The 14,989-nt window shown below is 43.3% G+C and overlaps 1 protein-coding gene across 2 annotated transcripts in view; it reads left to right on the top strand.

Annotated features, from left to right (window-relative positions):
* Positions 1-14,989, top strand: part of TANC1 (tetratricopeptide repeat, ankyrin repeat and coiled-coil containing 1) — a 330,651-nt gene that overhangs the window by 206,288 nt on the left and 109,374 nt on the right. For both annotated transcript variants that reach the window (XM_040357904.1, XM_040357906.1), the window contains one exon: positions 3,976-4,239. In XM_040357904.1, coding sequence (XP_040213838.1) covers positions 3,976-4,239 — 264 coding nt within the window. The remainder of the gene's footprint in view (positions 1-3,975; positions 4,240-14,989) is intronic.

The following is a 14,989-nucleotide window of genomic DNA, read 5'->3' as shown; positions in this document are numbered from 1 at the left end:
AAAAAATGACATCAAATATTTCCAAATAAAACACATAAAGTTCATAAATCCAAAGTGTTTTAAAATGTCTTCGAATAAAGTTCACACGGAAGAGAAGTGAAAGACCAACTTCTCAGTCTCTAGTGTGTCTAATAAAGTCCATGGCAACAATCTAAAAAATGGTGTACTGTGCACCCTGGCCAAAAGTGCATTGCAGCTCCCTACCTGAAAAAAAAAAAAAAACATGTCATGGTCAAACAGCACTTTAAGGGGTCGGGGTCTCCCTTTGACCTGTCAGCTTCCTTTGCCAGAGCCAATATAAAGTTTACCACCGAAGTTGCTCCAAAGTACGACACGAAGAATACTCTAATGGTGTAAAACTGTATACTGAAGATTTATTAAGTACAGCAGAATACACACTCACATTAAAATAAGCAGAAAGCAGTTTCACAAACGTGTGTCTACTATAGCGTTCCTACAAGCTTACTTAAACTCTGTCCCAGCCGTCAATTGAGGTCCATGTGCTTGATGACGTCACTGTCATAGGCCCACCCTCCGCGTTTCATCATGGACAACGTGATCTATGTGGAGTTCCAGTATCTGAATTTTTAGTGCTGGCAGCTTTTAGTAACTTGTTAAACCTGAACGCAGTGAATTCTATCTATCTTTAAGATGTACTTATCAGATGTCCTAACATATGATCCATGATGGCTTGCTACAAGTCAGCAACTTGCCAAATGGGTAAAGAAATAGATTAAAGTCCCAGAACATGCACCTCTAAATGTTAGTCATCAGCAGTAGATCACATTTTTATCTTAACATGCTTTTTGAAAACCAAATGGAGGTGGAGTACCAAATGGATTTGACAGAATTCCTTGAAAATAGTTATTTGAGCCCAATGGCCCAAGTTTGCCAGCTCTCCATAAAGCTGGGGTTCCCTGGCAATATCGGGGTCAACCAGCTTGAGAAATCTGAGCCAGAAGGAGCACCAAAAAAAAAACAAGGAGAGCTCACAAATGTAGTTTTAGTTCCACAAATGACAACAGAGTAACACAAGACAGCCAACACTTTTCAGGGGCCAGAATTCCCCCCGTCATCAGAACTTTTTACAGTATCAAATTATCTAATGGATTCAAAATTAAAAACCTGAATGTGTCAATCAGGAGAGGGACAAATTAGTGACTTATGTTGTATAGGATGCTAGTGCAACATGATTATGCTGCGATGCCACTCAATACAGGCTTTCAGTCACCCTCGTGTTTCTGATGGTTTGGTGCTCCTTCGTGGCTAACTTTACATAGGTTTCTTAAAAGAAGCTGCGTGGGCAAGGCTTTTCTCTCCATGGTTTTGTGTCCTGAGCCAGTACAGGCTGTATTCACCCAGTGTCTGACGTGTTTGGTGCCAAATTGGGGCCCTTTTTTATTAGCTGCCCTCACAGGATTGTGGGTAAATATTGTCAGCACTGTTGCTATAGTAATTGAGTCGTTTCATTAACATAAGACATAGTGAGGTTCAGCTGCACTCACCCCTGTTACAAAAATTTCTCAGCTTCTCCAAGTCCTTATAAATGCCAGAATTTCAGTCAGACGATATAAAGGCCTGGCACAAAATTGCACTTGCCCTAGGTCTAACGAAAAAATTGATTCTGTGTTTAGAGAAGGTTTTGCAAGTATTGTCTTTGTACCTTAGATACCTGCCAACAAAAACACAGGCTGGTTGGTGCATGGCTGTTGGTTCATTCAGCTACTGAATGCATGTAAGGGTTTGAATCATTTTGGTATAGTATATACGAGAGTTTCCACACTTTTTTTTTTTTAACTCTTTATTAAGAATTTCAAAATCACTTTTTTACATAGTCACCTCTGCTATGCAATTTTTCCCAGTGTCATACCAACATTTTAATGCCATCAGCAAAACTCCTGCCCTCAACGTTTCCAATTAAAATATAAAAGTGCAAAAACTTTTTGAAGAAATCTGAGTATTTGTTGGGGTACAAGGATGGTGACTTTAGAAAGTTTCCTCTAGGAAATGTATGCAGAAACTTCTCCAAACCTAGAAAACACTGGCTAAATTACCTACCGGTATTTGTTTGGTGAATTTTGTAAAGCCAAACTCTAAGTAGTTTTAGTTTTTGTACTTTAGGGCAGTGGAGGGTAGGCTTAGAATCAGATTTTTACCTGTGGACTGTGACTCATTAAACAGATTTCCCCCCACTTCCTGTCTAGAAAGAAACTGATGACTCCTCTCTCCAGGGGACACTCGGTCAACACTCACTAAAATATTGTATAAAATTAGAACCTCTGTCAGTTTAGTATTACTGTCTGAAATCTCCATATTTTGGTCATGGACAACCAAAAAAAGTTAAATCTCCCAAAAATATTTATTCTCACTAGATAAATCCAAAATGGAAAAAAAATCTGTTTGCCTTTTAGTTTAGTTTTTTTTTCTGCTGTGTTTTATTTGTTTTGTTTTTTTGTATACGTAGCTTTTCTGAAGTCTTTAGGCTGATCACATGACCTCTTCTCTTGTTTCCTTTTCCCCTTTGCCCCCCTTTTGCCTTTTCCCCTTTGCCTCTTCCCCTTTCCCTCTGTTGCCTCTTCCACTTTCCCTCTTTTGCCTTTCCCCTTTCACCTCTTCCCCTTTCCCTCTTTTGCCTCTTCCCTTTTCCCTCTTTTGCCTCTTCCCCTTTCCCTCTGTTTGCCTCTTCCCTTTTCCCTCTGTTGCCTCTTGCCCTTTCCCTCTGTTGCCTCTTGCCCTTTCCCTCGGTTGCCTTTTGCCCTTTCCCTCGGTTGCCTTTTGCCCTTTCCCTCGGTTGCCTTTTGCCCTTTCCCTCGGTTGCCTTTTGCCCTTTCCCTCGGTTGCCTTTTGCCCTTTGCCTCGGTTGCCTTTTGCCCTTTGCCTCGGTTGCCTTTTGCCCTTTGCCTCGGTTGCCTTTTGCCCTTTGCCTCTGTTGCCTTTTGCCATTTGCCTCTGTTGCCTTTTGCCATTTGCCTCTGTTGCCTTTTGCCCTTTGCCTCTGTTGCCTTTTGCCCTTTGCCTCTGTTGCCTTTTGCCCTTTGCCTCTGTTGCCTTTTGCCCTTTGCCTCTGTTGCCTTTTCCCCCCTTCCCTTTTTTCGTCCCTTTCCTGTGGAGTTCTCGCTGAAGCAGAGGATGGCACTGGACTGGGTCCTTGTGTCTTACATTTGCAACAAGGTCTTGCAGGTTGCATGACACTAGACCTCATCCAACCCGGAAGAATCTTGTGGTCAAAACATATTTACATAAAGCTACACTTGTAATGTCTTGTAAGATTTATTTCTGTGTATATAATATCGTATCTATGCAATTGAATGTAGGTCATTGATGTACAGTATCATCATTTTTCACATTACATTCCAAGCTTTATGTTTCCTTTGCACAGCCGTAGCCAGGACCTTGCGCTGTGCTGTAGTTCGGTTGCTTGTCATGTTTCAAAGGGCGTTTTGTACAAATAGTCTTCAGAGTATAAAATCATAACTCATTTGTCTTGTTTTGCAACGGACAAGTGTTGAGAAATGAGTGTGATTTGCAGATATGAAGCGCTGCGAGTGTCATCTGGGTGTAAACACTCCTCTGTATTCTGAACTTATAGGCTTTGCCTGAGGGCTGCATCAGCAGTCCCACTTGTATCATGCATGTGCGTGTAAAAGCCGCAGCCTTAATTTTATTTATTTACATTCCTGTGATATGAGGCTGCTTGTATCACTGTGGAGGAGTGAGACCTGAATGAGTCTCTAAAGATTCTGCAGAGTAGAACTTAAATCTCCCTCTAGTGATGTCATCAGTCCGGGATTACAGGTGTGGTATCGCATTGCATCCCTGGATAAACGTTTACAGCCTGCATCCCAGAAAGGAGTTTCAGGACCAGTTGGCTGAACATTTAGATGGCATGTGGGTTTTTATCTTTCCCATGTGATTGGTTAGTTCAATGGGTCTATAGTTTCTTTTTTTTATTAAAGTTTCTTTATCCCTTTTTAGCCACCATCACAAGTTCATCGGAGAATGACGACCGCAGTGGTTCCAGTTTAGAATGGAGTAAAGACGGCAGTCTTCGGACTGGAGGACATCAAGGCATGATGATTCACGAGAGGAGGATAGATAATTGCTCGCCCGTCGTCGAAGAAGAAACGTGCAGCACGGCAGAGAATTTGCCAAAAGGTGACTCGTTTGTTGGAGAAGGCCCGGTTTCCTACATGCAGAACTCCAGCTCATTGATGATGCAACGACCCAACTCTGTGGCAGGTAAGAGATGAAATCTTAGAGGAACTGTTTGTGTTTCTGAGAAGTTTGGCAGAAGAAACCGCAAACTGGATTAGCGGTGCATGTTGTTTATTTTGTTGTTCTGTGTTTATTGGTTTGAAGTGATTGCATTTTGCTCCTTGTCGGAACAAATGGCATCTTTGTGGATTCAGTCTAAGCATCAGAATGGTCGCAGGTGCTTCGCCCTGGTAATGGAGCAATGTGGCTTCTGTCTTTAGAATAGATGGGAAGAGAAAGGCAGAGAACTGGCCACATACAGTTTTTTTTTTTTTTTTTTTTTTTTTAAAGATATATTTAGAATTTAATTTATTTTTTTGCTTAGAAATGTTATGATGTTGAAATTGGATTAAATGTGTGGGCACAGTTGGATGATAATTAGATTATTATTGGGGTTTACACAGCATTGTCCATAAAGATAATCCCATCATGCAGGCTGGAAAACACTAGAATTTGTACGTGAACCTGGACCTACACAAGTAGAATTTTTTGTTTAAACTTTGATTCGAAATTCTGAAAAATTGTTCATCAGAGAATTCAATCTTGCCATTATTGAGTCAACCAATGTCATTCAAAAGCCCCTAAAATTTAGTTCAGATGTGCTTTTTGAATGGAATCCCCCTATACAGGTTCCTATTCTGCCTAGCACATGCTCATTACTATATGCATGATTTCTTTGCAAAGGGAAATCACAATCATGGTTAATTTTTAATTTTTTTTCATTCAGATAAGAAATTAGAAAAATTTTCCATTCTGCTTCTTTACATTTTCTCATCACTACAGTTGTAAATGATTATTGATTTGACATTAACCATTAGAAAATCAAACAACATTTTGAAACCGAAAGATTTTACTGGTGTAGGGTCAGCATAAAGCGGGAGTTCACCCGAAAAACAATTTTTAACATTAGATTGAGGCTCATTTTGTCAAGGGGAATCGGGTGTTTTTTTTTAAATCGAAGCAGTACTTACTGTTTTAGAGATAGATCTTCTCCGCCGCTTCCGGGTATGGTCTTCGGGACTGGGCGTTCCTATTTGATTGACAGGCTTTTGACGGTCGCATACATCGCGTCACGAGTAGCCGAAAGAAGCCGAACGTCGGTGCGGCTCTATACGGCGCCTGCGCACCGACGTTCGGCTACTTTCGGAAAATCGTGACGCGATGTATGCGACCGTCGGGAAACCTGTCAATCAAATAGGAACGCCCAGTCCCGCAGCCCATACCCAGAAGCGGCGGAGAAGATCTATCTCTAAAACGGTAAGTACTGCTTCGATTAAAAAAAAAAACACCCGATTCCCCTTGACAAAATGAGCCTCAATCTTATGTTAAAAATTACGTTTTTGGGTGAACCTCCACTTTAAAGGATACGTTCACTTCCAAAAAAATTTTTTTTTGTATAGGAGCCTGGAAAGTATTACACCAGCAATCGGCAGATTGTTGATGCCATTCGGGTCTCCTGCAGATAGGGTTGCCACAGGGGTCAAGTCCTAGGGAAAAAAGTGTGGGAACTCCCACCCAAGATCGACTCCCCACCAAAAAAAAAAAATGATACGCTCATATACATAATTACTAAACCGCAAGTTCTTTCTAAATCCCGCGATAACTCGCGGCAGACCTCTGCAATGTCTCCTGGGAACAATGACAAAAGCTCCCAGGAGACATTGTGGCATCGAGGAAGTGACGAAATACCCGCACACTACCCGATGAATCCATATACAGAAAGCGGCCAGTAACATAAAGGATTACTAAGGTTCGCCTGCCCCTGACAGTGACTCGAGCTGGGCATCGCCGCTTAGTGAAGGATTGGCTCGGGCGGCTTGGCTGCTCTCGGCTGCTCTAGTCCTGCAAAGGGAACTGAGTTCCTGCTGTGAAAAAAGTGCAGGAACTCCGTTCCCACGCGTTCCCGCAGGACTTGAGCCCTGGGTTGCCACCTCATCCCTTTGGCCGGGTTCACACTAGTCCGACAAACGCTCCGACGTTGGGAGCTCATGTCGCATGACGTGTGAAAATCAATGTTTCCCTATGAGAGCCGTCTTAACTGGTCTGACACAAGTCGGTCCGACTTTGAAAATGCTCCCTGTACTACTTTGGTCCGACTTTGATCCTACTTCAGCCCATTGAATATCATTGAAGGCGGATCAAAGTAGGAGCCTTGTCCTTACCATCCGACTTTTGAAATCCGACATGTGATCTGGGATTGTTTTGATTGGTCAAAGAACAAGTCCGACTGTCACAAAGTCGGATCAAAGTAGTATCCTGTTAATGAAAGTCGGATGGATGTAGGACCGTTGTCGCAGAGCAAAGTAGGATGAAAGTCGTGTAGTATAGTGTGAACCCAGCCTCTAAAACTGAACACAAATGAATTACACAGGTTCTGATGCTAATTTAATGCACATAAGGCACAGAGTGAGTTTAATTACCGCCTTAATCAGCCACAGAACCTGTGTAATTAATATGTTTTTGGTTTTAAAGGGATGAGCTAGCAACTCTACCTGCAGGCTGTCAGTGAGAGTTGTCTGCCCAAGCAGTTTCACAAGCACAGGAAGTCTCAATGAGCTACCACAGCACTCAACAGTGCCATGGTAGTTCATTGAGAATGGTTATGGGTAAGAAAGCATGTAAAAATATAATAAAAAAATAAAATAAAAAAAGCTACAGTCATGTAAAATATAAGATGAACTCCAGGGAAAGCAAAAACGATCCCTTGTAGTGGGGGCTGCCTTTGCATTGCAAGTGTTAAGTGTTTTTATGGGGAACAAGAAAAGCAATTTTATTTATCTGATCTTCCGCTCCAGCAGGCTCCCTCTGTGCTGCAAGGCAGATTCCAATAGTCTCTTCTCCCCTATGCTCTGGCGTTTGCAGGTCCTGTGATGTCATCAGGTCCAATGCAGGGTCCAGAGCACTGTAATACATGAGGATGCAGAGAAACAGTCCACCGAGGGAGTGTGGGGGTGTAGAAGGAGCACGGGCTGCTGAGGGTGTAGATTATTGGATAAGTTGAGACTGCTTTTCCCATCTCCAAGACCTCAAAGAACATTTAACCCTTGCAGTTAGGGCAACTCCACTGAAAAGGGAGCATTTTTACATTCCTAGGAGTTGGACTAGACTTGTTTTTTTTAAATAACAAATGTTATACTTACAATTGCACAAAGCGACCCTGAAACTTCTCTTCTGGGGTCCCCAGCTGGCACACTGGGCTCCTCTTTTCGGTGCACCCTCAATAGGAAACCACTTCCTATGAATTTGCATTTGCAGGCTCGAGCTGTCTATTGACGCACACAACGCAGCTCGGCCCCCGCTCCCCCACTCCCTCCACTCAGGATGTGATCTGAGTCTAAGAAGTGTTGGATCATGCCGTTTTGGCCTTTTTATTGAGATCTGTGATTTCATAATTTTTTTTTTAAATGGCGTTTTATACACTTATTTTTTTTATATATAGTTTTTGGTTTGTCACATAGTAATTAATATTTTCAGGAGTTACATTTTATTACACGCACCATTGTTTATGGATTTGAGAATGTTTTCAACACATTGAATGTTGCGACATCACAGATATGTATTCAGTGAATAAGCACTTGATTTAGAAAATCATATAGAGCAGAGGTCTCAAATTGACAGCCCTCCTGCTGTTGTGAAACTACAAGTACCATCATGCCTCTGCCTGTGATAGTCATACTTATAACTGCCAGCCTTGCAATGCCTCATGGGACTTGTAGTTTTGCAACAGCTGGAGGGCCGCCAGTTTGAGACCCCTGATATAGAGAATTTGCAGTTTCACTTGATTTTCACATTATTATATGATTTTTAAGTCATTCTCCACTTAAGAGGAGGGGTAGAATGTTTCAGTAAAGGGCTGAGATATTTCTGAACCATTCAAAGTCCATCTGTTTTAGAATTAATACATATTTTGTACAAATTTTCAACACAATTGTGGACATTCCAGAGTTTTGCGCCGCAAACTTATTTATTCCATATTATCAATGCAATTTTTTTCAGAACGTTTTCCAGTGACCCCTGGCTGGGTATGAGATGACCTTCTTTTCCATGGAATCTTCATTCACAATGTCTGCATTCTGAACTGTAATGTCAGACAGACATGAGGAGGGCGCCCGGGCAGCCTGAATTGTGCCGCTGCCCAGATTTGAATTTTAACGCTGTGATGTGGTTGCAAGCATTGCACACTTCCAATGCTGCTTACTAATTGTGCCACATTCCTTCTGGATGAGCCGGCAAAACTGGGATCCAGTTTGTCTCTCTGGGGAGGGCAGGAGAGGATGAGAACTGAGTAGGTGTGTGCCAGTCGTGTTTATTGTGTCAGCAAGTTAGACCGAGAAAACAAACAGCAAAGCTTGTCCCTCCCGCTTTAAATGGCGTTTGTATAAAGGGAGGAGAGATGAGTGAGAGGTTCTGGCCCCGCAGTAGGGAAGTGATTTCAATGGCAGGTGTCTTTTCTCCACATTCCGAGTTATATATCATCAGTTTATTCAGATGGGAAAAGGGTGGATTCATCAAACAAGTTTCTCAGATGCATTTCCTGTGAACAAACATGTTTAACAAAAGATATAAAGTGTTACTAAACCCAGGACCCTGCATTCACTATATCTGGTCTCCAACAGTACACAGAACATGGAAATGCAATTATTTTCATAAATATAAAAGGCTAAATACCTTTCCTCATCAGCAGTATATAGCAGTCTTGTGACTTCTATGAGTGTCTGGTTAAAGCTTGTAGTTTTTATTCTCCTCTGACTGTCCTATGAGACTGCAGGACCCCTGACCCTCTGTCTGGATAGTGCTGATTTGAGTGAGTGAGAAACTTATATAGCGTAACACATGCGAACTGAATCGCCTCTGGGCGCTTGGTATCCATTCCCTGGGCCCTCAGAAGAGATGGGTCTTGATCTTTCTCCTGAAGGCCAGGTGGTTTACCTCCAATCGGATGGTGGTTGGTAGAGCGTTCCATAGTCTGGGTCCTTGGCTCTGTGCTTGATCACATGCACTCTTCCAAAGAAAATAAAAAACTCTCTTAACAATACACACCAAACTGAGCACGTGCAGAGTGATTCCAACGCTTTTTTCTTTCATTAGATGGATTGGGGTCTGTAGAAGAGGGGGAGGATCAGAGAAAACAGAATCAGCCTTTTCACACAATGCAGAGGAATAACTCCTTTGGTTCCACAGTGACTATAACAAGCATGCATATACAGACTGATTTTACTAGTATGGGTTTAGTAACGCTTTAAAGCCAAACACAAATAAATACAGCTCCATAATCATTTTTGCTTTTTTTTTTTTTTTTAAGGCACACTAAAGGTACATGTTTTTTCACCTTAATGCATCCTTTGCATTAAGGTGAAAAAACATCCGGCAATACCAGCACCCCCGTTTTACTTAACTATGCCCGTTCACCTGCGGTGCTCGCCCCCCACGTCCTCTTCGCTGCTCAGCCTGGTCGTTGATTGGCTAGAGTGGATGGATTGAAAGCAGCGCAGCCATTGGCTCGCGCTGCTGTCAATCACATCCAATGACGCGCCACGCTGGGGGGCGGGCCCGAGTGATACAGTGAGCGGCTATGGCCGCCGGCTATATCACGGGAGCGCGCCCGCAAGAACTTGCCACCATGCGAGGGAGCTCGCATGAGCGTGGAAAGTTCTTGCGGGCAGGACCAGAGATAGCTGCTGAGGGACCCCAGAAGACCAGGAACGGGGCCACTCTGTGCAAAACGAGCTGCACAGTGGAGGTAAGTATGACATGTTTTGTTATTAAAAAAAAAACAAAAAACACCATTTTAGATTGCACATGATTGGATGATAATAAAATCAGCAGAGCTTCCCCTCATTTCAGATCTTCCCCTCAGATTTACAGCGACTGCAATTCCTAGTGCTATTTCAGTGCAATTTCAAGTGCACTTTGCACTTGTAGTTTGCACTTGATGCATTTACATGCTTTCTGGTGTATATTTGAAGCGTTTAGATTAGGGTTGTCCCGATACCACTTTTTTAGGACCGAGTACAAGTACCGATACTTTTTTTCATGTAGTCGCCGATACCGAATACCGATACTTTTTTTAAATGTCATGTGACAGTTTTCAAACCACAATACAGACTAAGGATATTTTCTTTAGAATTATGAAGAACTCTAACTCAAGACATTATAAAAGAATAAAAATGAATAAAAATGTTTTATTTGCTTGTCACGCAGTAGTAAAAAACTCAAAGAATTTTCATAGAACATGTTGATAAATACAAAAAAAGTATTCTATTTAGGTATCGGGAGCATTTGCGCGAGTACGAGTACTCCCGCAAATACTCGGTATCGGTCCCGATACCGATACTAGTATCGGTATCTGGACAACCCTAGTTTAGATGCTTTCTGGTGTATATTTGATGCGTTTAGATGCACTCTGGTGAAGAGCGGCACGATTCTAGCCAAAATGAGAATCAGATTTTTTTTGCTTAGAAATGCAGCTCACGTTTCTCGTGGCGTAAAATCTTTCACACCATACAAAAAAATGTGGGCTAAATTTAATGAATAAAAAAAATAAAAAATAACCAGTAAAGCAATTTTTTCCCCAAAAATTGCGATTGAAAGACCGCTGCACAAATACAGTGCAATATAAAATATTGCAACAACCACCATTTTATTCTCTAGGGTCTCTACTAAAAAAATATATATTTAATGTTTGGGGGTTCTAAGTCATTTTCTAGCAAAATAAATAAATAAATGATTTCAAACTTGAAACCAACAAATGTTAGAAAAAAGTTTGATGTTTAAGTGGTAAAACGTTCCTAATTTACACACACAAGTCTATTAATTTGATGTAAAAGACAAATTGTTACAATGTTTAGTTCCAGTGATAAGGAAGGTTCTGATACTTGGCAGACTGCCCGGATTTTATAGCTGTGGCTTCAGAAGAGCAGAGAATTATCTGCATGGGGATGTTAAAGAATGAGCCTGGATGCCGGCCGAGGTTCGGAGATATCCGTCGGCAAGGATTGCGCCTGCGCAGTCCTTACAGGAACCATCTCGATAGGGGAACCTTAACGACAAGTCACCGGTGCTACCACTAGGAGTACTTTATTGCTAAAATCATCACCGCCCCTTCCACATTAGCACTAGCATCGGGAGCGTGCAGCATGTGTCATAGTCATTGTGCAGGCGCCGTGTAGAGCTGACTCTCGGCTCTACATCTTCGGCTATTTTCGGAGGCTCAGTTGAAGTTCATACTGCGCAAGCGCTGCACCTGCGCAGTACAGGGGGGTCCTTTCTGCCGGGGGGGGACACTTTTTCGGCAGAACACCGGCCCTGCTGGTAAATCGATGTGTTTATTTCCGCTTTTATAATTTACTGCTGTTCAGGGGCTCTGGGCTGCAGAAAATTGGGGGCCTCCAGCAATAAGAAACAGGAGCAATGCTGGAGGAACTTTACAGCACACACTCATTTTGATGGCATTAATGTAGACTGTATGTTCCTTGCTAAAGAACATTATTTTTTATCGCGTTGTGATGGGTAAAGCTCCGCTTTAATGTATGGCTAGCCTTAGAAAGTGATGCAAACAGACAAGTGATGGCAAATAAAGTAATAAAAGTGATACTTTGTAGAAACAGGATAGCGCAGTCATAAATGTAGGGGATTCATTTTGGCAGTACGCCTTTCCCTGTGAAGATGTTGATGGCTTTGAAGTTTAAAATAAGCATTGGGTTCCCTTTACTATAAACCATGCCTAGCTCCTTGTAAGCTTTGAAAATCACGGAACATAATGATTTTATGTGCTGTGATCTGAAGGGTAGAATCCCATCAATTGGAGTCCTGCTTTTGATGGTCGTGATAGTTTTGCGTCTTTAAAAACTGTAGTAGAACGTATGGGGGGCAAATTCCTCCACTTACATACAGGTGTGTGATAAGCATTTGAGAAATGCCCTCAAGTCATATCAGTCCTGGGAACCTTCTGTGTATGTAGGCTGATAAAATGAAGATGCTTCAAGTAGATAATGAAAATATGTGTAATTACTCAATGAAAGTGGAAGGAATTGTACAACTGACTTGTAAGGAGGAGAAAGTCTTGGTTTGCTTGCATAATTGTGCTCAACACACATACACCCCCCCCCCCCCCAAAAAAAAACTCACCCACCCACTACTTCTATCATTAGTTTTGCATTTGAACCTTAAAGAATTCCTAAAACATTTTTTTTTAATTCATCCAGGATACAGTAGGGAAGGGTGAAATGATTGTAAGTAGGGATGTCCCGATACCGAGCATTTCCCAAAGTACTTGTACTCGGGGGAAATGCTCCGATGCCTCAGCCGATACCTGGGCAGTCAGGGGAGTTGCAAGTCTTCTCCCCGTGCGGTCTTTTCTCGCCCCCGTGCTCCGTGCCGCTCTTCTCTCCCCCTGTTAGTGCCGCTCTTCTCTCCCCCTGTTAGTGCCGCTCTTCTCTCCCCCCCCCCCTGTCAGTGCCGCTCTTCTCTTCCCCCCCCCCCATCCGTGCCGCTCTTCTCTCCCCGTCCATGCCGCACTTCTCTCCCCCCGTCCGTGTCGCTCTTCTCTTCCCCCCCCCCCCCCCGTGCCGCTATTCCCCCCGTCCGTCCGTGTCGCTATTCTCGCCCCCCCCCCCCGTCCGCGTTGCTCTTCTCTCCCCCCACCGTCCGTGTTTCTATTCTCCACCCCGTCCGTGCCGCTCTCCCCCCTCAATTTGTGAGGATGGAGAGCGGAGGTAGGAGCCGCTAAAACCCGGCTCCTACCTTTTCCGAATGGACAGAGTCAGTGATCACTGTTTCTGTCCATTCACATAACTGAGCATCATAACCTGTGTTTACGATGCTTCAGTTTATGAATGAAGAGAAACTTCCCTCCATTCATTTCAGCTGAGGCTGCAGAGAAAGGGACTGGGGAATCTGTGTCCCTAGTCCCTTTCTCTCTCTTAAAGGGGAGATTTTAAGAGGTCTTTTAAGACCCCTAATATCTCACCAAAGACCCCCCAACAGGGCTGATAAAAAAAAAAAAAAATTGCAATAAATATTTTTTAATAAAAATAAAATGTAAATAAAAAAAACAAACACACTGACAATTCACCCCCCCCCCCCCAAAAAAAAACAACAACAAAAAAATCACTGTAAAAAAAAATTGTAAAAAAAAATACAGCCACTGTCACATGACATTAAAAAAAAGTATCAGTATTCGGTATCGGCGAGTACTTGAAAAAAAGTATCAGTACTTGTACTCGGTCTCAAAAAAGTGGTATCGGGACAACCCTAATTGTAAGCCCTCACCCATTCAGTTTACAAAACAAGTGAAGGGCAAAACATTTGTGTATAGATATAAAAAGGGTGAGGAGAAACAGCAGCACACTGAGCTTCCCAATGAAAGGCTTTGCAGAGAAGGGGGGTGTGTCAGGACAGGTCTGATCATTGGAGGAGAGCACACGGAGTTCCCAGCACAGCTAGAGGACTGGCCATGCTGTGCTCTCATGCCTAGTGAGGTCAGTTAATAGGAAAGCAGTGGGACTGTCGGGAACACCAGGCATTTTACACAAAGGAAGCAATAGAAAAAGAACAGGATACACGTACATGGTACAGCAGGCACAAATCCGGAATATGAAGGGTTGAATTTACATAATCTTTAAACCACTGTCAGTTTTTTGACCACCTGTGTCTTACAGTTAAATTAAAAAAAGAAATTGTGAGCAGGTAGTGCACGGGGCCTTTGTGCCTGAATGACTGAACTTCTGTGCATGCGCGGAAGTTTCGTCATCAATGCTCGTCAATCAAGACAGCTAAAAATTGGCACCTGGAAGAAACAGGAGATGGTGCTGGCAAGGGACCTCGTGGGCATCAGACCCATTATAAAAAAGGTGAGTACTGCAGACTTAAAATGGTTGTAAAGCCTAAATTTGTTTACCTTAACGCATTCCTTGCATTATGGTAAAAAATGTTTAGATGTCAGCATCCCCCCTCACCCCCCCCCCCCCCCCTTTTACTTACCTTAGCCTTTATGTGATCCAGCGCGGTGCACATATGCAGCTCTTCTCTCCCCTCACTTCCAGGTTTTGCTGGGGCAGAGGGAGCCATTGGCTCTTATTGCTGTCAATCAAAGCCAGTGACGAGGGGGCAGGGTCGACTCACCCTGTCTGTGTCAATGGATGCAGCAGCGGGGCTCGGTTGCGTGCACGCAGAAGTGCCCCCCATGAGAAGCGGCTTTCCATGGAGGGGAGGGGCCTGGAACGCCGACAGGGGACACGAAAAAAGGAGGTTTGCGGCCGCTCTGTGTAATTAAATTGCACAGAGCTGGGTATATATAGAGATGCTTGTTAAAAAAAAAATGACCTTTTACAATCTCTTTAAGTTATGCTTTAAAGTGGTTGTAAACATTTTTTTTTTTTTTCTAAATTAAAATAACCAACATGTATATAATTACCAGCTCTGTTCTCCTCTTCTGGTGTCCCCCGCCGATGCTCCAGGCCCCTCCTCTTCGGTGGGTGCCCCCATGGAAAGCAGCTTTCCATGGGGGATCCTGTGTGTGCTCGCTCCATTGACACAGACAGCGGGACCTGGCCCCGCCCCCGCCCCCTGCTCCCATGTCACAGCATTTGATTGACAGCGGTGGGAGCCATTATCATGCTGCCCAAGGAGAGAGACAGTGGCGGGAGCCATTATCATGCTGCCCAAGGAGAGAGACAGTGGCGGGAGCCATTATCATGCTGCCCAAGGAGAGAGACAGCGGGGGGAGCCATCATAC

This window comes from Rana temporaria, chromosome 6 (assembly GCF_905171775.1).
Source record: "Rana temporaria chromosome 6, aRanTem1.1, whole genome shotgun sequence".
Lineage (NCBI taxonomy): Eukaryota > Metazoa > Chordata > Amphibia > Anura > Ranidae > Rana > Rana temporaria.
The sequence above is the reverse complement of the archived record's forward strand: the minus strand, read 5'-3'. Positions and strand labels throughout refer to the sequence as shown.